This window comes from Symphalangus syndactylus, chromosome 1, assembly GCF_028878055.3.
Source record: "Symphalangus syndactylus isolate Jambi chromosome 1, NHGRI_mSymSyn1-v2.1_pri, whole genome shotgun sequence".
NCBI classification, from domain to species: Eukaryota; Metazoa; Chordata; class Mammalia; order Primates; family Hylobatidae; genus Symphalangus; species Symphalangus syndactylus.
Window position 1 is genome coordinate 100,047,343 of NC_072423.2, and position 26,887 is coordinate 100,074,229.

At 40.2% G+C, this 26,887-nt stretch overlaps 1 protein-coding gene across 8 annotated transcripts; it reads left to right on the forward strand.

The window, feature by feature from the left end:
• Positions 1 to 527: 527 nt before the first annotated feature.
• Positions 528 to 26,887, forward strand: ZNF195 (zinc finger protein 195). Of its 8 annotated transcripts, none has more exons than XM_063644907.1 (6): positions 559 to 724; positions 9,915 to 9,994; positions 13,274 to 13,400; positions 13,908 to 14,003; positions 24,432 to 24,500; positions 24,652 to 26,887. In XM_063644907.1, the coding sequence occupies exons 2-6, from the start codon at positions 9,980 to 9,982 to the stop codon at positions 26,097 to 26,099; spliced, it is 1,755 nt and encodes a 584-aa protein (XP_063500977.1). In that variant the 5' UTR covers positions 559 to 724; positions 9,915 to 9,979; the 3' UTR covers positions 26,100 to 26,887. The 8 variants fall into 8 exon arrangements, with proteins under 8 accessions (XP_063500973.1, XP_063500992.1, XP_063500977.1 ...); XM_063644898.1 differs by lacking the exon at positions 24,432 to 24,500 and adding an exon at positions 23,334 to 23,480 and having other exon boundaries at positions 561 to 724; XM_063644900.1 differs by lacking the exons at positions 559 to 724; positions 24,432 to 24,500 and adding exons at positions 8,845 to 9,773; positions 23,334 to 23,480.

The following is a 26,887-nucleotide window of genomic DNA, read 5'->3' on the forward strand; positions in this document are numbered from 1 at the left end:
ACAGAGCGAGCTTCAAAGATTTAGTACCCCAAAATATATGCTTCCTTACCAATTATATATTGACCATATAGGAAAATGGTTACATATTGGGTTAAATTATTACAATCAACTTCACCTGTTTCTTAGTACATTTTAAAATGTGGCTACTAGAAAATTTAAGATTCACACATGGCTCACATTTTAATTCTTAGAGGCTTGACTCCTTTTTGAAATTTCAGGCTGTCTGTTCAAAGGACCAAAAGCCAGGAAGGCCATAAAATATAAAAATTCAAAATGATTGTCATTATTTTCTTTCCATTGGTGAATAACATATATTTATTATTTATAAATGAACATAACCTCAGTCACAAGATGAAATGTAAATATCTTCTAGGTGGGGCCCGACAGCGCAGGCAGGAAGCCCTGCTCCAAAAGACCGCGGCCAGCACCTGTCCTTGCTCTCTCATTCGGCCTATTGTCTGATTACAGCTCCTGTCACTCAGGGCCTGAGGGGGCGGGGCGTGAGGCCCTATCCAGTCAGAGGAGTAGGGGCGGGGACTGTCCAATCAAGCACACGTCTGGAGAGGAGAGGACGGCTTCCGGGATCTGGCGGGGCCTTTGTCCGGACAGAGCTCTACTTCCTGTCCCCGCCGCTCTGTGTCCTCTGCTAGCCGTTGGCCGTGTGACCCGCAGGCGCCGGGAGATCCAGAAGTGAAACGCCAGGCTCTCTGGAGGCCAGGAGATGGTGAGTGTAGGGGCCAGGCCTCCTGAGAGACACGGAGGAGCGGGCTGGAACTCGCGGTACCTGCCGGGGAGGAACCGGGCTGCCCGGGTGGGTTCCGGGCTCCGCGGACCCGAGGCCCCTCCAACTGCACCATGGCGGCCGGGCCCCGCGCTCCCCGGCGCATCCCTGCAGAGCGGCTTTTGCCCAAGCCCAGAGCCATCGCCCCCCGGCAGCTCTTCGCCCGCAGACCCGCGTCTCCGTGAGTCAGGAAGGGAGAATCCCGACTCTGTGGGTGGTTTGTGCATAAGAGGATGATCTGTAGCTCGTGGGGGCCCCAGTCCCTCCTTTCTCTCGAGGGAGTCCTTGCAAAAATATGAAAGAGTTTTATTTGAGCAAAGAGCGATTCATGAATGGCAGAGGACCCAACCATGTTTTTTGGGTTTGGCGGTCCCACCAGCCGGCCTTGAAGGAAAGGCTTTTATCAGGTGCATGAGGAAGCAAACCACATTCATTAATTAGTTCGGTACAGTTACGTCATCTCCTGATTTGAGCTATCTAGGCTGAAATTTTCCGGTCCAGTAATCAGAGGTTAATTAGAGATTTGTGGTTGACGAAGCCTGAATTTTGTTTCTGCAAGATAGTCATTTGCAACAAACGCATTTGAGTTAGAATTTTTTTTAACAAAAGAACCCAGGGCACTAGAGCCACCTCAGTCGGATTGCCTGCTATTTAATTATTAGTATTATTTTTGAGATGGAGTCTCGCTCTGTCGCCCAGGCTGGAGTGCAGTGGCACGATCTCGGCTCACTGCAACCTCCGCCTCCGGGTTCAAGCGATTCTCCTGCCTCAGCCTCTGGAGTAGCTGGGATTACAAAAGTGCGCCACCACACCCGGCTAATTTTTGTATTTTTAGTAGAGACAAGGTTTCACCATGTTGGTCAGGCTGGTCCCGAACTCTTGACCTCAGGTGATCCACCCGCCTCGGCCTTCCAAAGGGCTGGGATTACAGATGTGAGCCACTCCGCTGGCCTATTTAATTATTTTAACACTCCAGAGAAAACTGGTTTTTCCCCTGCATTTTCCAAATGCATTTCAAGCAGGGTCTCAAAACCACCACCTTGTTCTTCAGGCCTAACTCTAGCCTGCAGTAAAATACTAAATTTCCTGTACCTTCCAGACTTTCCCAAATGCTAACTTCCCCTTTCTGAGTCACAACATTATTAACTATTCGTCCTTGGCTGTAATTTTAGACACAGTATTTTAATGAATCATTTTTTTCACAATGCATTGGATGGCATTTTTTTTTTTTTTTTTTTTTTTTTTGAGACGGAGTCTTGCTCTGTCGCCCAGGCTGGAGTGCAGTGGTGTGTTCTCCACTCACTGCAACCTCTGCTTCCCGGGTTCAAGCAATTCTCCTGCCTCAGCCTCCCGAGTAGCTGGGATTACAGTCCTGCACCACCACACCCGGCTAATTTTTGTATTTTTATTAGAGACGGGGTTTCGCCATGTTGGCCAGGCTGATCTTGAACTCCTGACCTCGTGATCCTCCTGCCTCGGCCTCTCAAAGTGCTGGGATTACAGTCATGAGCCACCGCGCCCAGCCTGGACGGCACTTTTTTTAAGAGATTTGTTTTCTGTTTGTAATCATTCCACACGACAGGAAAGCAGAGAATCATCCCCTGATGCTATTGTAAAAAATCTTTGTGCCTCTCCTCCTTTTTATTTTCCCTAGGCACAAACACCTTACCAGAATGTCTTTGGTTTGAGGTTCCACTTTGGAAACTTGACAGGGTGATTTGCTCTCAGCCACCCCCTGGACTTTTTGCTCAGTTTCAGTATTGTCTAGGGATAACACAGGATGCCCACCACGGCTGTGTCTGCTGGAGCATCTAGTGAATTTCAGGCCCCGGGTTATTTCTCAGGGGACAGCCTGAGGTATGAAGTGTGGCCTCTCCAGGGAGCAGCTGGATGCCCTGGGCTGAGAGAAATCTCCTGGTCTACTCTTCCTCTAAAGAGGTAACCAGTTAGGACATTAAGATTGTCTTCACCCAACCCAACTTTCAATCCTTGGGGACACATGGGTGATCAGCCAGTCAGATGCCGCTGTCAGAAGGAAAAGACCAAAATCATTTCTGCCCTTTGGACTCTCTCAGATTTGTGAAAGGAGACAGAGTGTTTCAAAGGGCAAGAAAAACCCTCCCCTATGAGATGGTGCAAAAACCTGTAAAGCAAAATTCACCTGGGACACTCAGTGGGGCACAGTGCAGTGTATCATGCCGGGTGGCCAGTGAGCACTTCAGTGAACAGGATGGAGGTGAGAGAATCTCCCAAGGAATAGAATAGCCTGACTTGACACAAGTCATTAGCTGTGTCTGTGTTCCAGTTGGGCTACCACTCTCTATGTCTCCTTGAAATGATTTATTCACTTACTGCAACTTTGGATTTTCAATTGTAAATTTACATTTTATTAGTAGAGCTTGAAAGGTAAGAAAATACTTACAAAGGACATGAAATAGGTCAATTTCAGGAAAAAAGTTAAATATCTAGTCATACATACCTTTTTCTTCTCCAGAGTGATTAAGGGTAGAAAGTTACTTAGGTCTGTTCTTTTGTGGAAGATGATTTCCAACAGAATCCCAGGGCTTAGCTTTGGGAATGCTACCAGGGAAAATAAAATGCTTCTTGGATGGCTGTGGAGAATGTTTACATTTTCTACAAAAAAATTATGGTAGATTACTTGGTAAATTACATAGATTCATCAGAACGTGAGCTCTTTTTGCAGGATGAATTTGTTGTCGTGAATATCTCTGTTTTATATCCTATTCTCTAGATGTCTGAGCTTAATGCTAAGTTGTAGGAGATGGAACTTAGCACTTCTAAAAGTGTTCACATATGATTGTTTACTATATGATTTGTTATGGAAATAGTTAAACAACAAGTTCATTGTCTGAAAGCAATAAATAATTTTGCTTTTTCTGTGGAGGTGAAAGTGTAAGTGCCTTACAGTTTCCTTTTCTTCTGTAAACTGAGTGATTTTGTTGGATGTTTCCAACACTGGATATTTTCTTATTTAAAACTAAGTGGATAACCGTGATTGGGAAGTTGAAGCCCAAGAACAGTCATTCCAAGCTAAGGCCAATATTGAGCCTGCAAAAGAAAGCAATCGAAGGCCTGGGTCAAGCTTGTCCAACCCACAGGCCTGGGCCACATGCTGTCCTGGGCTTTGAATGTGGTCCAACACAAATTCATAAACTTTATTAAAACATTATGAGATTTTTTTCGTGATTTGTTTTTTGGTTTTTTGTTTTTTTTTTTTTTTCAGTTCATCAGCTATCGTTAGTGTATTTTATGTGTGGCCCGAGACAATTCTTCCAGTGTGGCCCAGGGAAGCCAAGATTGGACAAGCACTGGCCTAGCTAGTGCTTCCCAAGGAGCCTCACCTGCGGGTGCCCCAGACTGCTCACAGAAACCATGGAAGGAGCCTTTCTATAGAGAGAAGCTACAGAGCCCGGGAGCACTGGGGACCCACAGGCAGATGCAGTTAGAGTTGGGATGGAAGGGACTTGGGGAGGACTTCCTGGGTATGGAATCGTTATTATCCTGGGGCTGTTTCTAGACTTCATCAAATAAAATAAATTTAGCTTTAGGTAGGAAGTTATTGAACTCTAAAGGAGGATTGCAACAGGGAGAAGGTAGCAACTATCATACCTTTGAGGATCTCAAAAGTTAGGCAGACATGGGCTTTTTTGTGTTTTTACAGGGAGGAGGGAAGACAGGATAGAGGGTGGGAAAACCAGATTCTAGATCCCAGAATATTTTACTCTGAAATCAGTGTGTTCTTAGGAGGGGCAAGAAGAGGGGTCGTATGCTGGCTCAGACTGAGGGTAGTTCAAAATTCAGGGATTTGGGGGAAGGAGAGAGATTTTAGCAAATTTGGATAGAGAAGTATTTTGTTTTGACCACTGAAGACAGAATTGTTCAGCTGTTTGTGAGAAAAAAATGGGGATTTTCAAGAGTCTGTGTCTGGCTCTGTGGTAGGTGACAAAGGGAGCATCATCCTGGTCATAATAGAAAGGGGTTTCTCTTCATTCAGCTGCTCCTGGAGAACACAAAGAGGGAGCAATTCTGCTGCTTGGGGCTTTTGACCAGAATCCCTTAAGCACTCCTCCTTCCACACCGTTTCCCTGGCTCTGTGAGGCTCTTCTGGTTAGTTCCACTGTTGCTGATATGTATCTTTTGTAGTAAACCAGTAAATGTAAGTACAGCGTTTTGCTGAGTTCTTTGAGTAGTTTTATCAAATTACTGAACTTGACAGGAGGCTATGGGAGTACCCAGTTTATAGGCAGTAGATATCAGAAATATAAGTATTAGAAGTATAAATGGGTACCCAGGCCTTGTGACTGGCATCTCTAGTGGAGCAGTGTTGTGGGACTGAGCCCTGAACTTGTGGGGTCTGGGCTGGCTCTAAGTGGTGTCAGAATTAAAATATTAGACACTTGGCTGGGCACAGTGGCTCATACCTATAATCCTAGCACTTTGGGAGGCCGAGGCAGGTGGATCACTTGAGGCCAGGAGTTGGAGACCAGCCTGGCCAACATGGTGAAACCCCATCTCTACTAAAAATACACCACTGGGCGTGGTGGCACATATCTGTAATCCTAGCTACTCACATCTGTAATCCCAGCCACCCGGGAGGCTGAGACATGAGAATTGCTTGAGCCTAGGAGGCGGAGGTTGCAGTAAGCCAAGATCGCAACACTGCACTCCAGCTTGGGTGACAGAGCAAGTCTCTGTCTCAAAAAAGAAAAGAAAAGAAAAAAAAAAAGTTAGACACTCAGTTGGTGTTGAAGAATTGCTTGGTGTTTAGCAAACACCACACATTTGGAGTCCGAAGAAAGACATCACAGGGGCCTGGGCTGGAGGGAGACTGGATATCTGGGGAAGCAAGGCTATGTTCTGCACACAGGCCATCACATGGCACATTGTCCTGTGATTTCAGGTCCCTGAGGGTGAGAAGGAACTGATAACTTAGAAGGAAAAGTTCTTAGAGCAGACACCCTCCTCCCTAGCTGTCATCACATGATTCCCACCCACTTAGGAACATTGACTTGCCCGCGTCCCTTCAAAGACTAGGCATCCCCTTCAGGAATTCACTACAGCACCTTTGGTTTTAGATTTCCCCTCCCAAAACCCACACAAGTGCCTTCAGGACTCCTGGTGTATCCTCACCCCCAGAAACGGAATCTGCAGGAGCAGCTTCTGCCACCAACCCATGCCCCTGGATCACCCAGTTGTAATCTCTTCCGCCTGCAGCACACAGGGATCGGTCAGATCATAGCCCCACCTGGGCCACTGTCAGTCAGATCATAGCCCCACCTGGGCCGCTGTCAGTCAGATGATAGCCTTGTCTGGGCCGCTGTCAGTCCCATCATAGCCCCACCTGGGCTGCTGTCAGTCATATGATAGCCCTATCTGGGCCGCTGTTAGTTGGATTGTAGCCCCACCTGGGCCGCTGTCAGTCGGATCATAGCCCCACCTGGGCTGCTATCAGTCGGATCATAGCCCCACCTGGGCCGCTGTCAGTCAGATCATAGCCCCACCTGGGCTGCTGTCAGTCAGATCATAGCCCCACCTGGGCCGCTGTCAGTCAGATCATAGCCCCACCTGGGCTGCTGTCAGTCAGATGATAGCCTCGTCTGGGCCACTGTCAGTGGGATCATAGCCCCACCTGGGCCGCTGTCAGTCAGATCGTAGCCCCACCTGGGCCGCTGTCAGTCGGCTCGTAGCCCCACCTGGGCCGCTGTCAGTCGGATCGTAGCCCCACCTGGGCCGCTGTCTGTAGCACAACCAGTTTTGCCGCCAACTTTGCACTCTGTCACCTGTGGATCCTTGAGAGCACCTTTCTCTCTTAAATTTTTTTGCCCACAAACCCCTTTTATGTGCACATGATGTGCCCAAGGCCACCCCTTCAGTGCCTGAATCCACTGCTTGCTGAAATTAAGATGTTCAGAATTTCAGGTCCATCGCCCTAGACCTGGCTTTTGCAGGAACAAATACAAATTAGAAATAAGAGGCTTAATTCTCTGACTTGAAAATAAGGAAAAAGATTGTTTTCTTCTCCCGTTTCTGAAAGAATTTACTTTAGGACACTTTAACATGTAAGTGTTTTCTCTGCTGTTTTGAAATACATGTAAGTCATTTAAACAGCTAAATAAGTCTTTTGTCATTCTTTTTAATTCAGGATTGTCTTCATTTAGGACCTGAGAACCATTGCTTAGTTTTTGTTTTTAATTTGGTAAATATTTATTTTTTTCCATTTTCAGTCTTTTAAAGTAGACACAGATTTGCTTGGAATGAAGCTGATTTTAAGAGTACACAGCATAGGATTAAGCTCAGCGATACGGAAGGAGGAAGGGTAAAGGATGCCAAGTGCCTTTGACAGAAAGCCGGTCATCCAAGGCGATTGCTTCAGGTCTAGAGGCTGAAGGACGCACACTGCCAAAGCAAGGACAGCTCAGTGTGTCAGCTGGACTGTGGGGTTTGCAGCTATACCTTTCTTTCTATTTCTTACTTAGGCATAACTATCATAGTTATGTGTCGTTTTTAGTAGATAACTTGCATCCATTTAAATTAAACAGTATTTTCTACAATAATATGAATATAAACGCACAGTATTTATTTCAGAAAAATCTCTTAAACAGTAATTTTAATACCAATGTTATTCATTCTTTTGAAATATGCGTTTTAACTGAATTAAAATTACAGAGAATTTTTAAATACCACATACATCATGACTAGTATATTAAAGTTTTCATACTGACATATTTATATTTAATATCCAAAGAAAATTCACTCCCAAATTTTTCCATTTTCTGCTCACAATCAGCCTGCGTCTCTCCTGCCTGGGTGGCCGTAGATCCGTGCAGGGTCACCAGGAACTCTCTAACCAGCGCCTGGTGTCTTTCGGACATTCGGGAGTGCACTGTGCAGACGGGGCTCAGGCTGACAAAATGGTCTATCTGTGCTTCTGTCGTAGAATAAGAGAAATGAGACACCCAGGGTTTGTTCCTCCCCTCAGAGAAGAAACCTCCTTGTTATCCACATGGGAATTACTACAGTTTTCTGGTACTTGAGTAAAAAACAAAAATGAGATCTGGAGATTCAAACTGATAAACTAATTGATTCCATCTTTTGTAGCCATTAGGAAAACAGAGAAGGCAGCCATGGTCCCTACAAGCCAGAAACTTTCCATTTCCAATAACTGGATAAATCATTGAATTCAGCATCTTGGGGTCAGCACGAAGAAAGGAGTGGTCAAAGGGACTTTGGCTTCATTTGGGCCATTTTCCTGATGTGGTTGTTGTGAGTTCTGATGTCACATTGAAGGGATATTCAGACAGAAAAGGTGGTGGTGGTATTATTTCTGTTGCTTTTGCCCGGCTAAAAATAAATATTTAGCTTCTACCATATATGTCCTAGAAAATCCTAATGGTTTTGGTTAAATTGCTTGTTATTTTATATTATAAAATAGACAGGGAAGTGGCTAACATAGATTAAAATTCTACCAACCCTGGGATTTAAATTTTTGAGGGGGCAGTTTTAGGAAAAACAGAATTGTAAATACTCTAGTAGCATAGAGAGCAGAATCCTGCGAAGGCCCTCTCCCTGCCCAGACATGCCCAGACTGCCCTCCTCTGAGCCTCGTCCAGGTCTGGCCTCGTCCTCGTCTGGCCTCACCCTGGACTCTCCCCTGACAGAGTTAACTACAGAGTTAAATCAGAGTTTTGGGTTTAACTACAGAGTTAAATCAGAGTTTGGGGTTTAACTACAGAGTTAAATCAGAGTTTGACTCCTGCTGCCTCTCTGGAACTGATACACAGAATTTTCGGAAACCCCAAAGCAGATAAATGGGATAACAGAATTCTCTATTTTGGAGCCTTAATTTTTTTCTTTTTTACTAACACCAGTGCTTTTAGAGACATCGCATCCAGCAACCTGTTTCTCAGTCCTGTGGGTCTAATAGTTGCTTCACAAGCCACAAGAAAGTGAAGATAAACGCAACAATGGAAAGTGCCTCTGCACTATACCTCATCCTCTCTGTATCCCTTCCATTGGTCTGTATGGAGCTTTTATCACTACACTTTTAAAAAGTTAATGATAGGAAAATAGAAGAAGAACCACAAAGCCTGGGCCCTCCGTCTGTATCTTGAGAGTTGCAGGACACTTGGTTCCATCACCCAGGGTGTGATGAGGATTAACTCACATGACGTGAGGTGCCCAGCACAGTGCTGTCACATACTTCTGAGCACCCAGGGCCTGCTTAATAAACACTGCATTCATACATGTGTACACATTGTTTTCCAAATGCAGACAGACTCAGACATTGCTTCCTTCTCCAGCCCTGGAAAACTTTAAAGAGCCAGGAAATAATGTAATCTTTCAGAATAGAGATTGGCTATCTCCGTTTGCACCAGAAGAACTTATGTTGTGGTCAGAGGGTTGGGTGTAACAGACTGTGCTGGAGCTGCTTTCTTTAGCTGAGTGTTAATGATCACAAGTCTTGGGGGAGCAGCATCACCATTAATGGCAGAACTGTTAAAAATCCAACCCATGAACCCCTTTGAAATCTTCAGAATCTCATGACTCAGAGTGGGGCCAAAATTACCAAAAGATTCATATGCACATTGAAGCTTGAGAAGCAAGGTTTAGCTAAATGGTTCTCAGCCTGGCTTCTAATTAAATCACATGGACAACTCAAAAAAAGGCCCTCATCTTTGCCCCCACAGATTCTGCCTATTGGTTTGGGTGGAAGCACCAGTGCTGTTTAAATCACATGCCTCATGGGATTCTAAGATGTGGCCAGAATCAGTGATGGGGGTTTCAGATGCATTTGTATGATTGAGCTCAGCCTTGGTTCCAAAGGGAGGTCACAGGGCCTTCTTTGCCTAGGTTTCAGAGGCCAGCTTAGTGCAGCTTATACTCCAATTGCCGAAGCAGAATTGCTGTTGTTCAGCAGGGGAGGGAACCTGAGAGCAGGAAGAGAGAACACATTTTGATCTCCATATAGAAGGTTACTTTTCCTGAATCTCTTTTTAAAGAACAGAAAAGCGTGGACTTTTTCTGTATTTCTAGGTCTTTCTGTTGATGGGTGTGGTGGTAGCAGGTGAAGGGGTTGTGCTGACACCTTTAAAGGCATATTCTCACGATGCAGGTGTGCTTTGTCCAGAGAATCTTTCCTAAGAGGAAATCCCAGAGAAGCAGGAGAAAGAGAAAGAAATGGCTGGTGCTCAGGTAAATGCATCTCAGGTCAGGGGTTGTGTCCACTTTTGCTCTTGAAATGTCACGTGTTTAGAATTTGGAAGCCTTTACTTCTCTACTTGTGGTGTTTCTGCATAATAAGTTTGTTTCAACTACTTTTTTTTTTCTTATAATAATGAAGCGTCTCTGAAAATATTTGTTTTCTATATACCAAAGCTGTCTCTCTGTCATCTTCACCTTGACTTCTTATATGCCATGAAGAATTCTCACCATGACTTTATGACCTGCGGTATTAAAAACATTCACCTCGTGTCACTGAACGTGTGGATACCCAGGATTCCCCTTGAGGATGGGGTGCAGTTTTTGGATGTCAGCAAAGAAGGGAAACGTGCACTATTTAGGTTTCATCTGAATGCTCCATAAGCTGCATGCAGAACAGGACTAAGAAAATAAACATTTAAACCAGATGACATTTATTGCCCAGAATAACTCAGAGCATTCTGGAAAAGAGAAAAATGAAGAGACACTTGCTTTTTAGAATGCTAAAGAAAGACTTTTAATGCACTATTAGAGATTACTGCTGGGCACAGTGGCTCACACCTGTAATCCTAACACTTTGGGAGGCCTAGGTGGGCAGATCACTTGAGGCCAGGAGTTCGAGACCCACCTGGCCAACGTGGTGAAACCCTGTCTCTACCAAAAAAATAGAAAAATTAGCCAAGCGTAGTGGCCCATGTAGGTAGTTCCAGCTACTCCGGAGACTGAGGGATGAGAATTGCCTTAACCAGGGAGGTAGAGGTAGCAGTGAGCCGAGATCGTGCCACTGCACTCCAGCCTGGGCTACAGAGTGAGACTCTGTCTCAAGACAAAAGAAAAGAGATTACAGAACCTGGGAGATATTTGTCAGAACATGGGAGATATTTGTCAGAATTTGGGAGATATTTGTCAGAATCTGGGAGATATTTGTCAAAAACCGGGAGATATTTGTCAGAACCTGGGAGATATTTATTTGTCAGAACCTGGGAGATATTTATTTGTCAGAACCTGGGAGATGTTTATTTGTCAGAGCCTGGGAGATGTTTATTTGTCAGAACCTGGGAGATGTTTATTTGTCAGAGCCTGGGAGGTGTTTGTCAGAACCTGGGAGATACTTGTCAGAACCTGGGAGATGTTTATTTGTCAGAACCTGGGAGATATTTATTTGTCAGAACCTGGGAGATGTTTATTTGTCAGAACCTGGGAGATATTTGTCAGAAACTAAGAGATATTTATTTGTCAGAACCTGGGAGATATATTTCTCAGAACCTGGGAGATTACTTGTCAGAACCTGGGAGATTATTTGTCAGAACCTGGGAGATATTTGTCAGAACCTGGGAGATATTTATTTGTCAGAACCTGGGAGGTATTTGTCAGAACCTGGGAGATATTTGTCAGAACCTGGGAGATATTTGTCAAAACCTGGGAGATATTTGTCAGAACCTGGGAGATATTTGTCAGAACCTGGGTTTGGGAGACCCCCTGAAACTATTGCTACGGAATAAAAGATGAAATGCTCCTAATTATCGTAAATACAAAATTGCATGCAGGATTGTGTAAAGACAATGCCAGGCTGGGCTGCTAGAATGAGCCAACAGTGTGTGCTTCCCCTTGCAGAGAGCCTATGAATGGGCATGCAGTCAGGGAGGTTTCACATCACGAAGATTCCTATCCCAGAAAAGCAGATGTTCATAGCTCTGGGAGTGGAATGCGACCCTTGTGGAGAGCCTATAAACGGACGCATGAGGGGCGCCTGTTCATATGGACAAGATAGGGCTCGAAAGGCCCTTATCCTGCCACAGCTGTTCTAGGTCTCTTTAGGGTGAAGGCATACTCCCTTCTGAGAATTTCTGGTCTAACCAGTTGTCTAGTTTCACGTCCTGCTTCCATTGATTGTTTGCAGCCAGCTTCTGCTGCAATTATTACTGCTGATTAATATCTTGCTAATCATAGGTTATAGATAGACTGTGTTTCTGTTTTAAGGCTCTGTTAGAAATTGCTGATGCACACACTATATTGTAAATTATTATCTCTGTATACTGTACTTCTACATACCGATGTTATGTTAAAGAATTACTTCATTCCCATGTGACCATGTCACCTCATAATCAAACAACCCTAAATCCCTCACTAACCTACCCCCACCCTCACTAAACTTAATAATTAATGCTGGTATATCCAGTGCATTGGCAGCATCGCAGGACCAGAAGGCGGTGACCCCCCTGGACCCAGCTTTCACTATCTTGTGTGTGTCTTTTATTTCTCGACCTGCCAATCTACCTGGGAAAGAGCCCCATTGCATTGTGGGCTGCTGGCCAGATCCCACAATACCTGGGAGATATTTGTCAGAACCTGGGAGATATTTATTTGTCAGAACACGGGAGATGTTTATTTGTCTCTTGAACTTTGCATAACACTAAGGTTTCGGTATGATTCGATTCAGATTGTAATTGACCTTTTGGCCAGTATCACACCAGTAATATGTCCTTCTCTGTGCATTGACACATGATAAAAATCTGTCCTATTACAGTTGATACTAGTTTTATTCAGTTGGTTAAAGAGCTCTCTGACAGATTTTCCAGTATAGAGTTTATTTTTTTCTCTTTAAGTACCTTGAGGAGATTTACTAATTAATGTGCATAAATAATCACATTTAATCTGAAAGGTCTTTGCTTCTTAGATTCTTTTTGCATATGCCTTGCTTTAGAAGATGAAGAATCTCATCTCTCTTTATGGTTTAGAAAAACTGGGATAAACCCAGGCTCTGCCACTTACAGGATTTTTGACAAAATATTGTCCTTGGGCCCAAAGAACTGGCATCACTGGCAAGCACGTTAGAAATTTGGAAACGCAGGCTTGACCTCCGATTTCCTGAAGCAAAATCTGCACAAGATCTCTAGTTTATTGGACACGTGAGAATTGGAGAGGCAGCTTCTAACTCACCATGACTTTTCCACCTGAGAAATATACACACCTTATTCATGTGACGTAAATGTAGCACTCAAAAATGGACATGCCTTTGTTGATGCCCTTAATTTTATACTTTATCATCCAGAAAAGTATTGTATTGTACACTGCTTACATGGATCTTAGGCAATTCTCTTTCCTCAGTTAGAGAATATTCTTGTGCTAAAAATTACCTTATTGCATAATTCCAGTTGCTTGTATAAGTCAGAACCAGTTCTCTTCACTTGCTCATTTCACCTTTAATCAAGTTAAGAACTCTGCCCAAAGCCGCTTGGTAACTATTGGTTATTGTTGTTGTTTCTTCTTCAGACACTGTTGACATTCAGGGATGTGGCCATAGAATTCTCCCTGGAGGAGTGGAAATGCCTGGACCTTGCTCAGCAGAATTTGTACAGGGATGTGATGTTGGAGAACTACAGAAACTTGTTCTCCATTGGTGAGGATAACTTCAATATGTAGTTCCTCATATGCCCTAAAGAGTTCCTTTCGTTCCTTTGCAGAATGTTTTTTGGGAGTTTCTGCGTTGCATGAATGAGTTTCAGATCTCTGCTTTTAAGAAAAACATGGGGAATTGTTGATGTAAAAAAAAAAAAAAATCTTCAAAATGTGGTTCATCTTGACATAAACCTTCCTTTTTTTTCAGCTGATCTGTATCTTTCACTCTAGTGATAATTCCAGAAATTCAGTGCCATGAAATATTGTTGCCCACAACTTAAAGTCAAATTTCCACCACCAGTTTTTTATTTCAGCAGTACTGAGTGGTGAAACTAAGAACCCACAGGTTTAAAATACTTACTGAATATTCTAAAGGTTATGTCAGGAAGCATAATTTTGGGATTAATTTTCTAGAATCTTCTATAATGTTCACTCTACTAAGCATAGTACAAGGTTGGTAATTGGAGAATTTCAGCAAGAGTAATGTCACTTTTTTCTAATAAAACAGGTCTCACTGTCTCTAAGCCAGGCCTGATCACCTGCTTGGAGCAAAGAAAAGAGCCTTGGAATGTGAAGAGACAGGAGGCAGTAGACGGACATCCAGGTGGGTGGGAGTGAATGAAGCAGGTAACCCAGGTGAGAGGTCCAGAGGTCAAGGAGGAAGCCAGACCTTAAAATGTGGTTTGGGAAGCTCTGCCCTAGTGGAGATGGTTTCTGAGAGCCTGGGTGTCTTTCTCTTGCTGTCTCCTAGGAGTGTCTTCTGTCTCATTCTCTTAAATTTTCTATAGACTCTGCTTCCTGTTTAGTGATCTTCCTTTATAAGGGTGACAGTAAAAATCAGAGTCCTCCTCCTGATGAGTAAGGGCCTGTGTGGTCTCATGGCATGCTCTGCCACTGCTTTTGGGAACATGCCCGTACCTGCCTATTTTTGAGGAACTCTGTTAAATGTCTTTTGATTTCCTTTGCATCATGTCTGAAGTGTGCGAGAGGCGTGGTAATGGTGTTTGGTTCAGAAATCCCAGAAGTCCTGTAAACAGATGTTGTCTGCTTTCTGCTTTATGATTTCGTATCCTACAGAGGTTTCAGATGGGAGTCTACAGAAATGTATACTCAGCAGTTTTCTCCGAACACTAGGATCTGCCCAAATATCAGATAATCTAGTGTTATTTTACTTCAAAATTTTATTTTTTTTTCTAGTATGAGCTGAGGTTGGTCATTTAAACTTTATATTCCCTAACTCCCAACTGTAATAGTTATAATATTATCATTTTATAATTTCTTCTTTTTTAGTATGAGGCTTATCAGGACTGTGTCATTCATATGTATGTATTTATGTATGTGTATGTATATGTGTGTGTATATATCATATGTGTGTATATATCATATATCAACATCCTTTTGAAATAAGATTTCATTCTTTTTTATGCTGGATTAATATTCTGTTGTCTATTTAAATCATATTTTCTTTATCCATTCATATATACACACACACATATATAATGTGTCTATATGGGCATATGTGTAACAGATTATTTTAGAAATAAAAATTGTGTATCTGTTGTGTACAATGTAATAATTTGATATGTGTATACATTGTGAAATAATTAGTTCAATCACATCGAGGAACAAATCTATCACTTCAGGTAATTACCTTTTCTTGTAGTGAGAACAGTTAATGTCTACTGTTGGCAAATTTTAAGCATACAAAAGATTATTAATAGTATTCATAAAGCTACTCATTAGATTCCCCAAACTTACTCATCTTACAATTGAAAGTTTGTACCTTTTGAACAACAGCTCATTATCCCCAACTCCAGGCCCTGGCAACTGCCATTGTCCTCTGCTCCTGTGAGTTCAGCCATGACAGATTCCACATCTGAGGGGGAACATGCAGTCTCTGTCTTTGGGGCCTGGCTGAGTTTATTTAGCATCATGTCCTTCAGGGTCATCCATGTTGTTGAATGACAGGATTTCATTCCTTTTTTATGGCTGAGTAATATTCTATCGTCTATTTATATCACATTTTCTTCATCCATTCAGCATCCACAAACGTTTAGCTTGTCTTTATATCTTGACAATTGTGAATAATGCTGCAGTGAACATGAGGGAGCAGATAATTCTTCAAGATGCTGCTTTTATTCCCTTCAGTTATTATATACACAGAAGTGGGATTGCTGCGTTGTAGGGTAGGCTTATCTTTTTTTAACTTTTAAATAACGCCCCCCTGCCCTGGTTTTCATAATGACTCTACCAGTTGAGAACTCTGAGTGTTCAGAATTGTTTTTTCTTTACATCCCTATCAACATTGTTATTAGGTTGGCGCAAAAGTAAGAATATTTCTGACTATTTAGAAGGCAAAAACCACAATTACTTTTGCACAGCCCTAATATATTACTTATTTTTGATATTAGCCATCCTAGTATCCAAAAGTTTGATTGTAAATTGTCTTTGGCATCAGAAGCTTTTTAGCTTAATGCACTCCAGTTTGTTTATATTTACTTTTGTTGCTGTACTTTTGGTGTTGTATCTAAAAAATGATTGCCAAGACCAATATCAAAGAGGTTTTCTCTCAGAGTTTTTAAGGATACATATTTTACATTTAAGGCTTGATTTCAAGTTAATTTTTGAGTATGGTTTAAGAAAAATGGGTATTTCATTATTTTGATTGCAGATATTCTGTTTCTCCAGGACCAAGTGTTGAAGAGACTATACTGTCTGTATTGTATATTCTTCGTGCACTTGTGAAAGATTAGTTAAGTGGATATGCATGAGTTTCATTCTGGGCTGTCCGTTCTGTCCCATTGGTCTCTATGGCAGTTTTCTTCTCTGTTCACATACCGTCCTGTTCTTACTACTGTAGTCTTAAAATGTCACTTGAAATCAGAAAATATTATGCCTCTTGCCTTGTTCTTTTTCCTATAGATTGCTTTGGCTATGCCAAGTCTATTGTAATTCCATATAAATTTTAGAATTCTATTTTCATTACTGTGAAAAAGGCCACTGGAATTTGATAAGAAGTTTATTGAATCTATAGTCTTGGTCTTTAGCAGAATTTTACAACCCCCTCCCTGGATTACAAAGCTCTCTCAAAGGCATTTTTTTGAGATGAGGTCTCTCTGTCACCCAGGCTGGTTCTGAACTTCTGGCTTGAAGTGAGCCTCTCACCCCGAGGTCCTGAATAGTTGGGATTATAGGCATGAGCTGTGGTGCCTGATTCTCTTGGAAAGGCCTTTTTGTACACAGAAGACTGACACATTTTTGTTGCCATGGGGGCATATATAACCCAGGGTCCACCTATGTCGCCATTTTTCTATGTCACTTTCCTGTACATTTTCACTTTCTTTTTTGTTCCATTTCAAATTTATCTCTTATTTCAAATTCTAATATGCAGAACAATATGCTAGAATTAACATGTCTGAATTAAATTATTTACTAAGCACTATTTTTTTGTTTGTTTATTTTGAGATAGAATTTTGCTCTTGTTACCCAGGCTGGAGTGCAATGGCGTGATCTCGGCTCACTGCAACCTCTGCCTCCCAGGTTCAAGCGATTCTCCTGCCTCAGCCTCCGAGTAGCTGGGATTTACACACAGGCATGCACCACCACGCCTGGCTAATTTTTTGTATTTTTAGTAGGGACAGGGTTTGTCCACGTTGGTCAGGCTGGCCTCAAACTCCCAACCTCAGGTGATCTGCCCGCCTCGGCCTCCCGAAGTGTCAGGATTACAGGCATGAACCACCATGCCTGGCAAGCACTCCATATTTATTAAATTATCCTATTTCTTCAATCTGTATATAAATAGTAATATGATTTATTCCCAGATACTTATTTTATATATCAGTGACTCACCATATTTTACATAATTTATATTTTTCTCTTTATAAATATAAGGCTATTCCTTGCTTCTAAAAGTTGGATGGCAGCATTTTTATTTTGCATAAGAATAGCATCAGTATAGTAAACATATGATAAAAATTATCTTTAGTATCTCTTAGTCACTAAAATGTTCTCAGTAGAGTCTTTTATTAATGATTGTAGTGCATTTTCTGTGAAATTTTACTGCCGTACACTGCATGCCAGTGATTGAAAATACCTATTTTTCATGATTACATAGTCACAGTTGAATATTGTAGTTATCTAGGCAAATTCTTTTATAATGGTACATCAATGTTTCATAGCAGATTTTATGACTAACATCTCAGTGTTTTGTAATTCCATGTTACTGTTTTTATGGTTGAATAATATTCCTTGTATGTATATACCACATCTTTTGTGTGTGTTCATCACTTGAGGCTTCCCTCATTTGACTTTTCTGAATAGTGGTACAATAAACATGGGTGTGCAAATATCTCTTCTAAGTCCTGAGTTGCTTTGTATACTTTTGATATAGATCCGGAAATGGGATTGCTGGATCATATAATTCCATTTTTAATTTTTTGAAGAACATTTATGCTTTTTTTTTTTTTTTTTTTAAACAGAATTTCACTCTATCACCCAGGCTGTAGTGCAGTGGTGCCATCTCAGCTCACTGCAACCTCTGCCTCCTGGGCTTGAGCCTTCTTCCCACTTCAGCCTCCCGAGGACCTGGAACTACAGGTGCACACCACCACACCTGGCTAACTTTTATGTTTTTTTTTTTTTTTTTGAGACGGAGTCTCGCTCTGTCACCCAGGCTGGAGTGCAGTGGCGCGATCTCGGCTCACTGCAAGCTCCGCCTCCCGGGTTCATGCCATTCTCCTGCCTCAGCCTCTCCGAGTAGCTGGGACTACAGGCGCCCGCCACCACGCCCGGCTAATTTTTTTTTGTATTTTTTAGTAGAGACGGGGTTTCACCGTGGTCTCGATCTCCTGACCTTGTGATCCGCCCGCCTCGGCCTCCCAAAGTGCTGGGATTACAAGCGTGAGCCACCGCGCCCGGCAACTTTTATGTTTTTAATAGAGACAGGGTTTTGCCATGTTGCCCAGGCTGGTCTCAGACTACTGGGCTCAAGTGATCCACCCGCCTCAGTCTCCCAAAGTGCTGGGGTTCCAGGTGTGAGCCAGCACGCCCAGCCTATGCTATCTTTCATCATGGCTCTATCCTTTCTTTCCTACCAGCAGGTTACGTGGTTTTCAATGTCTTCACATCCTTGACAGATCTGAATTTTTTTTTTTTACAGTGGCATTCTAATAGGTGTGAGGAAATATCTTAATTGTGATTTTGTTTTGCATTTCTCTACAAATTAGTAATTTGAGCATTCATTCAAGGCTTGTTGGGCGTTTCCATATCTTTTTTGGAGAGATTTCAGTTAGTCCTTCATCTATTTTTAAATCAAGTTATTCAATTTTTGCTGTTTAGTTGTAAAAGTTCCTTATATACTCCGAATAGTAAGTCCTATCAAATGTGTGCTTTTTACCCATTTCTTAGGTGGTATTTTCACTTCACTCATTGTTTTCTTTGATTTGCAGAAAGTTTGAAGTTTGATGTAGTTCAGTTTTTCTGTTCTTTTGTTGCTTATGCATTTGCTCTCCTATATTTTCTTCTAAGGGTTTTATTCTCTTTTTTTTTTTTTTTTTTTTTGAGATGGAGTCTCGCTCTGTCACCCCGGCTGGAGTGCAGTGGCGTGATCTCTGCTCACTGCAAGCTCCACCTCCTGGGTTCATGCCATTCTCCTGCCTCAGCCTCCTGAGTAGCTGGGACTACAGGCACCCGCCACCACAACTGGCTCATTTTTTGTATTTTTTTTAATAGAGATGGGGTTTCACCATGTTGGCCAGGATGGTCTCGATCTCCTGACCTCGTGATCCGCCTGCCTCGGCCTCCCAAAGTGCTGGGATTACAGGCAGGAGCCACCACGCCTGGCCTATTCTATTTTTATGTTTTTCATTTAAAATATTTTTGTATATGGTGCAAGGAAAAGATATCACTTCATTTTTCCATGTGGATATCTAGTTTTTAACATCATTTGTTGAAAGGACTCTTTTCTCCATTGTGTGGTCATGGATACCTTGTGGAAAATTACTTGATTTTATCCACAAGTGTTTGTTTTGGGCTCTCTGCTTTGTTTCATCATTTAGTTATCTGTCTTTGTATCATTACCACATTGTTTTTATTTTCGTAGCTCTTTATATGTTTTAAAATCAGAAAGTGTAATGCCTCTTTGTTCTTTTCTAAGAATTTTGACTAGTTATTGTTCTTAAACTAATTTTAGGATTTAAAAATCAAAAAGTAGCTTTGGGAATTTGATAGAGATTACATTGAATGTGTACATTATTGTGGGCAGTATTGACATCTTTAAAAAACTAAATTATCTGACCGTTGAGCAAGAATGTGTATGTTCAAGGGTGTTTAATTTCCATACATTTTTGGCATTGCCAGTTTTACTTTTGCTTTTGATTTCTAGTTTTATTACATTTTGGTTAGGAAACATGTCATGAGACTTTCATCTTTAAGAGTTGTTACTTGTTGTAACAGAATGCACTATGTGTATTTGAGAATATTGTGTATTCTGCTTCTTTGGACTGGAGAGTTCTATACATGTCTGTTAAGTTGATTTGGTCTGTAATGTTGCCCAAGCTTTCTTATTGATCTTCTGTGTAATTTTCTATTCTGTATTGAAAATGGGGTCTTAGAGTCGATAATTATTGTATTGCTGTGTACGTCTTGCTTCACTTCTCTCCATATTTGCTTTATATATCTGGCAGCCCTGATGTTAGACATAAATATAGATGGATAAACAGTTACAGGTTCCTGGTTAATGGACGCATTTTGCCATTACATGCTATTAATCTTTATCTCCTGTGACAGTTTTGACTTACAGTGTATTGTGTCTAATATAAGGATAACCACCCCACCACCTGATTGTGGTTACTAATTGCATGGAATTTTTTTTTATTCTTACTTTCAGCCTATTTTACTATTTAAGGCTAGAGTCTTTTGTAGCTAGCATATTGTTCTCAATCAGTTCAGCTATTTTATTTCTGTTCAATAAGTAGGTTAATTTATATTTAAAATAATTTCTGAAGGAAATGAAGTTACTATTACCATCTTGATTGTTACTGTTTTCTGTGTTTCTTGTAGATATGTTATCCCTCATTTCCTCTTTGACTGTCTTCATCGTTGGTTTTGTTGATTTTGTGTGGACATGCTTTCATTCTTTTCTCATTGTGTTTTGCAGACCTTATATAGGTATTTTCTTTGTGATCACCTTGAAAACTGGAGAGTACGTAAAACACCTGAAAGTTATAAATACAGATTTTAATCTCACAGCTTCATTGAATACAAAAACTGTAACACCCTCCAGTGTGCTGTTAATGTAACAAATTATTATATATTTTGTGTCTGATAGCAAAGATTTATGCAGATATTTTTTCAGATATTATAGCAGAATTTTGAATTTTTTACACCATCATTATGATAGTAAAGTATTATATATCTGCTTATATGCCTTTAATGGAGAGTTTTATATTTTCATATGGTTTTATAATGCTGTCTAGCATCATTGTCTTTTTTAAGACAATGAAGTCTTTTGAGTATTTTTTCTGTATTTCGTAGAGATTGGGTCTTGCTATGTTGACCAGGCTAATTCCTAACTCCTGACCTCAAGTAATCCTCCTGCCTTGGCCCACCCAAAGTTGGTATTATGGGCATGAGCCACCATGCTTACCCAACCTTTAGCATTTCTTGTAGAACTGTACTAGTGGTGGTGAACACCCTCATCTTCTTACTTATTTTGGAAAGTATTTATTTTCCCCTTGTTCTTTTGGAGTGAAATTATTCTAGATCAAGTGTTCTTGGTTAGTAACATTTTTATGATACTGAAATTTGGAAAGTTAACAACCTTTTTTTCTTCAAATAATGCCTCTACTGCTTTTCTGCTATGTATTTTTTGTAAGACTTCTTTCATGAATATATTGGTTTAGATCATGGTGTTCAATAAGTCCCATATTTTAGCTATTATATTTGTCTTACAGTTTTATTTTTCTGTGTTTTATTTTTAAATCTGTGCTACATTCTGTTTTATTGGTCTATTTGTCTGCCTTTATACCAGTACCAAACTGTTTTAATTATGGTCACATTGTAATGTGTTTTGAAATCAGTGTGATATCTCCAACATTGTTCCTCTGTTTGAAAATTGTTGGGTGCTTTACAGTCCCTTGAGATGTCTTAGGATTTTTAGGTTGTTGCTTTTATTTCTGCAAAAAGAGGATTCAAAATCTGAAAGAGATTGCATGGAGTTTGTAGATTGCATTGAACAGCGTGAATATCTTTGCAATATTAAGTATTTCAACCTTTGAACAAGAGCATGCTCAAATGTGTTGTTTAATTTCCATATATTTGTGAATTTTTTTTGTTTTTCTTTGTTATTTCCAGTTTCATTTCATTTTGGTCATATATAGTAATGCAGAAGACTTCAATTTTTTGAAATTTGTTAAGACTTATTTATTTGTTTAACAGGTGGCCTATCCTGGAGAATGTTTTCTGAGCTCTTGGGAAGACTGTGTCTCCTGCTGTGTTGTGTGGAGTGTTCTCTCTATGTCTGTGAGGTGGAATTGTTTTGTAGTGCTTTCAAGTCCTCTCTACAATTATTAAGTCTTGCTTTATTATTCATTACTGAAAGTAGGTTGTAGAAGTATGCCACTATTATATTGCTGTTTCTTGCTTTGATGCTATAATTATTTGTTTATAAAGAACTTTCAAAATTGAAGCAAGAAACGGCAATATAATAGGAAGTTACTTCAATACCTAAATATATATATGAATATGCACCCACACTTGACATAGGTTCCCAGTTCGTTCTCCCTTCTGTTATTGTTTTTTGTTCTTGTTTTTTGTGAGCTCTGACTTAAAGTATGTTTTATGAAGTATGACATTTTTTGACTTAAGATGTATTTTGCATAATATAATTGTAACCTCTTCTGCTCTCGTTTCATTAACATTTGCATGAAATGTCTATTTCCATCTTGCCACTTTCAGTCTCTTTTTGTCATTGATCTCAAGTGAATCTCTTGTACGTCAGCTATAGTTTGATCTTGGTTTGGTTTTAAATTATTTAGCATATGCCTTTTGATTGAGTAGTTTAGTTCCTAAATAAGCAATTTACTGAAATGAAAAGATGTACTTTAGCCATTGTATTTTTTTTACTTGATTCTTGTAGCTTTTTCTTTCTCTCTTTCTTTTTTGTGTCTTGTACTTTGTGTAATAAGCTTTGACTCTTTTTTAATTTTCTTTTGTGTGTCTTATAGATATTTTCTTTGTGGTTACCATGGAAATTATATAAAACATCTTAAAGTTACAACAAGATATTTCACACTGGTAAATACGTAACTTTAGTTGTATACAAAAATTCTTTCTTATTAAATCTGCCCTCAACTTTGTTGCTGATATCACTAAGTCATTTAATGTTGTATATCCGTTAACAGATATTTATGATTATTTTTCTACTTTCATCTTTCAAATTTTAGATAATAATTAAAAGTGATTTCTGCACCATCATTATAGTACCACAGAATTTTATTTTTCTGTATATGCGTATCTTTTCCATATATTTATTTTGATATGATTATATATTATTTTCTAGCATCGCATTATTTTCGACGGAAAGGACTCCTTTTACCATTTCTTATTTGACATGTGTAGTGGTAATACAGCCCTTGGTTGTGTTAAAAAGTCTTTATTTTTTATGATTTTGTAGGACACTGGTTGTATTATTCTTGCTTGGAAGTTTTGTGTTCAGCAATTAGACTATCTCATCCAATTCCCTTCTTGCTTCAGGTTATACTTTTTGAGACAGGGATTTACTCTGTCACTCAGGCTGGAGTGCAGTGGTGTGATCACGGCTCACTGCAGCCTCAACTTCCCAGGCTCAGGTGATTCTCCCACCCCAGCCTTCTGTGTAGTTGGGACTACAAGTGCGCAACAGCATACACAGCTAATTTTTTTGTATTTTTTGTAGAGATGGGATTTCACCATGCTACTCAGGCTTGTCTCGAACTCCTGCGCTCAAGCGATCTGCCCACCTCAGCCTCCCAAAGTGCTGGGATTACAGGTGTGAACCACCGTGGCCAGCCTAGCCTCAAGGTTTCTGTGGACAAATTCACTGGTAATCTCCTAAGAGCATGTACCTTGCTTTTCACTTGCTGCTTTCAGGATTCTTTTCTCCTTTGACTTTGGAAACTGTGGGTATAATGTGTCTTATGTCTCTTTTTGTTTATACTAGTTGATGTGTTGAGCTTCTTGATTTTTTTATACTTTTTTCTTTTGAGAATTTCTCAGTAATTATTTCCTTTCATACCTCAGTTTCTCAGTCTGTTTTTCATACTTTATGTCTTTTTACTGGTATCCTTATTTTCCTAATTTTACTTAGTTTTCTGTTTTCTCATTTTTACTCATTGAGCATTATTCAAGTGGTAATTTTATTTTTTTCAGTTAATTTATGCATCTCCGTCGTTTTAGGGTGATTTCTGAACTTTTTTTTTATTTCTTTGATTGCACCATGTGACCCTAATACTTTGTACATGTCATCTTTGACTGAGATTCAGGCATTAACAAAAAGCCTCCTATCACAACCTTTATAATGTGGCTTTCTCCTGGGGTTGTCTAAAACAAATTGGCCCAGATTCTAGAGGCCTCTTAAGCCTGTTCTGGGATGTGTCTTGTGTGGAATTGTGTGTGTATTTTTCAGTTAAAGAGGGTTTGTCAGGTTTCTTCGTAGTGCCCTGTAATCACACAATACATTTGTTGCCTGGTGCTGCTGCTGCAGCCTTCCTACTGCTATCACGGGTATTTCCTTTCAGTCTCAGCAGACCCAACCTGCCACTCAGAGTACCACCATTTCTCTCAGCACTCTGTGTCATGGGGGGCAGAAACCAGTCTTTGCCAAAGTTTCAAAAGGCCAAAAGTAAAAACACTTGTGCCAGTACTTTCTTTCTCTTTTGAAGGAGAAGCCAGGAGTTGAGGGTATACTTTTAAAGCCATTATGCTATACTGCAGAGGAGCAGGGGCTGTAGTGGGTAAATGTAACAAACTTTTTTTCTTCTTATGTGGCTCTTAGCATTGTGCTCACCTGGGGTGCTGCAAAGTGTGAAGTGGTTTTTAGAGTTCAGATGCATTTTCTCACTAGGTATTGTTACATTTTTATGTTTATACAGAGATTAGGGCCTGTGGTATTTTTATGCCGTTTTGCTAAGGTACTTGTCATTATTTTATAGATTAGATTCATAAAATATATTCTTCTGTGTCTAGTAAGTCAGTTAACTTTTATTTTTTTTCAGCTATGTCTTCTCATTTTACCCAAGACGTTTTGCCAGAGCAGGGCATACAAGATGCATTCCCAAAAACAATACTGAGAGGATATGGAAATTGTGGCCTTGATAATTCACACTTAAGGAAAGACTGGAGAAGTTTAGATGAGTATAAGTTGCAAAAAGATTATAATGGACTTAACCAATGTTCATCAACTACCCATAGCAAAATCTTTCAATGTAATAAATATGTTAAAATCTTTGATAACTTTTCAAATGTACATAGACATAATATAAGTAATACTGGAGAGAAACGTTTCAAATGTCAAGAATGTGGCAAATCCTTTCAAATGTTCTCATTCCTAACTGAACATCAGAAAATTCATGCTGGAAAAAAATTCCAAAAATGTGGAGAATGTGGCAAAACCTTTATCCAGTGCTCACACTTTACTGAACATGAGAACATTGACACTGGAGAGAAACCTTACAAGTGTCAAGAATGTGACAACGTCGTTAAAACTTGCTCAGTCCTTCCTAAAAATAGAATTTATGCCGGAGGGGAACATTACAGATGTGAAGAATTTGGCAAAGTACTTAACCAGTGCTCCCACCTTACTGAACATGAGCGTGGTGCTGAGGAAAAACCCTGCAAATATGAAGAGTGCAGCAGTGTCTTTATCTCTTGCTCAAGCCTTTCTAATCAACAGATGATTCTTGCTGGAGAGAAACTCTCCAAATGTGAAACATGGTACAAGGGTTTTAACCACGGCCCAAATCCTTCCAAACACCAGAGAAGTGAGATTGGAGGGAAACCTTTCAAATGTGAGGAATGTGACAGCATCTTCAAATGGTTCTCAGACCTTACTAAGCATAAGAGAATTCACACTGGTGAGAAACCATACAAATGTGACGAATGTGGGAAAGCCTATACACAGTCCTCACACCTCAGTGAACACAGGAGGATTCACACCGGAGAGAAACCCTACCAATGTGAAGAATGTGGGAAAGTCTTCAGAACTTGCTCAAGCCTTTCTAACCATAAGAGAACTCATTCTGAAGAAAAACCCTACACGTGTGAAGAATGTGGCAACATCTTTAAGCAGTTATCAGACCTCACTAAGCATAAGAAAACCCATACTGGAGAGAAACCCTACAAATGTGACGAATGTGGAAAAAACTTTACCCAGTCCTCCAATCTTATTGTACACAAGAGAATTCATACTGGAGAGAAACCCTACAAATGTGAAGAATGTGGCAGAGTCTTTATGTGGTTCTCAGACATTACCAAGCATAAGAAAACCCATACTGGAGAGAAACCGTACAAATGTGAAGAATGTGGAAAGAACTTTACCCAGTCCTCAAACCTTATTGTACATAAGAGAATTCATACTGGAGAGAAACCCTACAAGTGTGATAAGTGTGGCAAAGCCTTCACCCAGTTCTCACACCTGACTGTACATGAAAGCATTCATACTTGAGAAAAAAATTAACAAATATAAAAATAGGCAAAGCCGTTAGTATCCGCTCACATCCTACTTTACATCAGAGTTCAGACTTAATAAAGTTATTATAAATGTAATGGCTGTTGAAAGACCTTTCATGAAATATAAGTCTCCAGAGCACACAAGAGTATTTCTTCTGAAAAAAATGTTACAATTATGTTTTATACTAGATGGAAGACTTGCATCAGTTGCTTAAACTTTCAGAAAATTTGTAGAGAAACTCAACAAATGTCATAAATGTGAAATAACATTTGTTCAAAAATGATAGCTTAGAAAACACTAGAGTTCTTACTAAAAGATATTTTGCAAATACAGTAAATGGGAAAAAAAGCAAAATCCAATTTAAGTAAACATTGGAGGATTTGAAGGAGAAAGGAATAGAGCACGGACATGTTCAGAAATGACACTGAATCCCTGTGTTGAGTCTACAGAGACATCTCGACTTAAAACAGATCATTCATATTTAAGTTTAAAAGGAGGATGAGACAGTTTTTGTAGAGTTATAATTACATTCAAAATATACTTTTTTTGCATTGAAAAAATGTTAAATTTTTGAAAAGCGAATATTGATGTCATTCAATTCTCAAATCAGTTGATGCTGTGTCTTCATTTCTAGTGTGTTGTGAAAACACATGGTCAATTGTTGCGGCATCAGAGATATGAGAAATTCCTTTCTATTAGGTATGCATCACTGATATGCTTGTCCGTGAAAGGTGAAAGACACTGAAATGTAAGATGCGTGAGTAAAATCTTGGTAGAGAGGC

Coding starts and splice junctions, on each gene's coding strand:
- ZNF195 (XM_063644898.1), top strand. Junction 14,004..23,333: donor GGCAGTAGACGGACATCCAG/GTGGGTGGGAGT, acceptor TATTTTTTGTAG/AGATGGGATTTCACCATGCT. Junction 23,481..24,651: donor TTCTGTGGACAAATTCACTG/GTAATCTCCTAA, acceptor ATTTTTTTTCAG/CTATGTCTTCTCATTTTACC.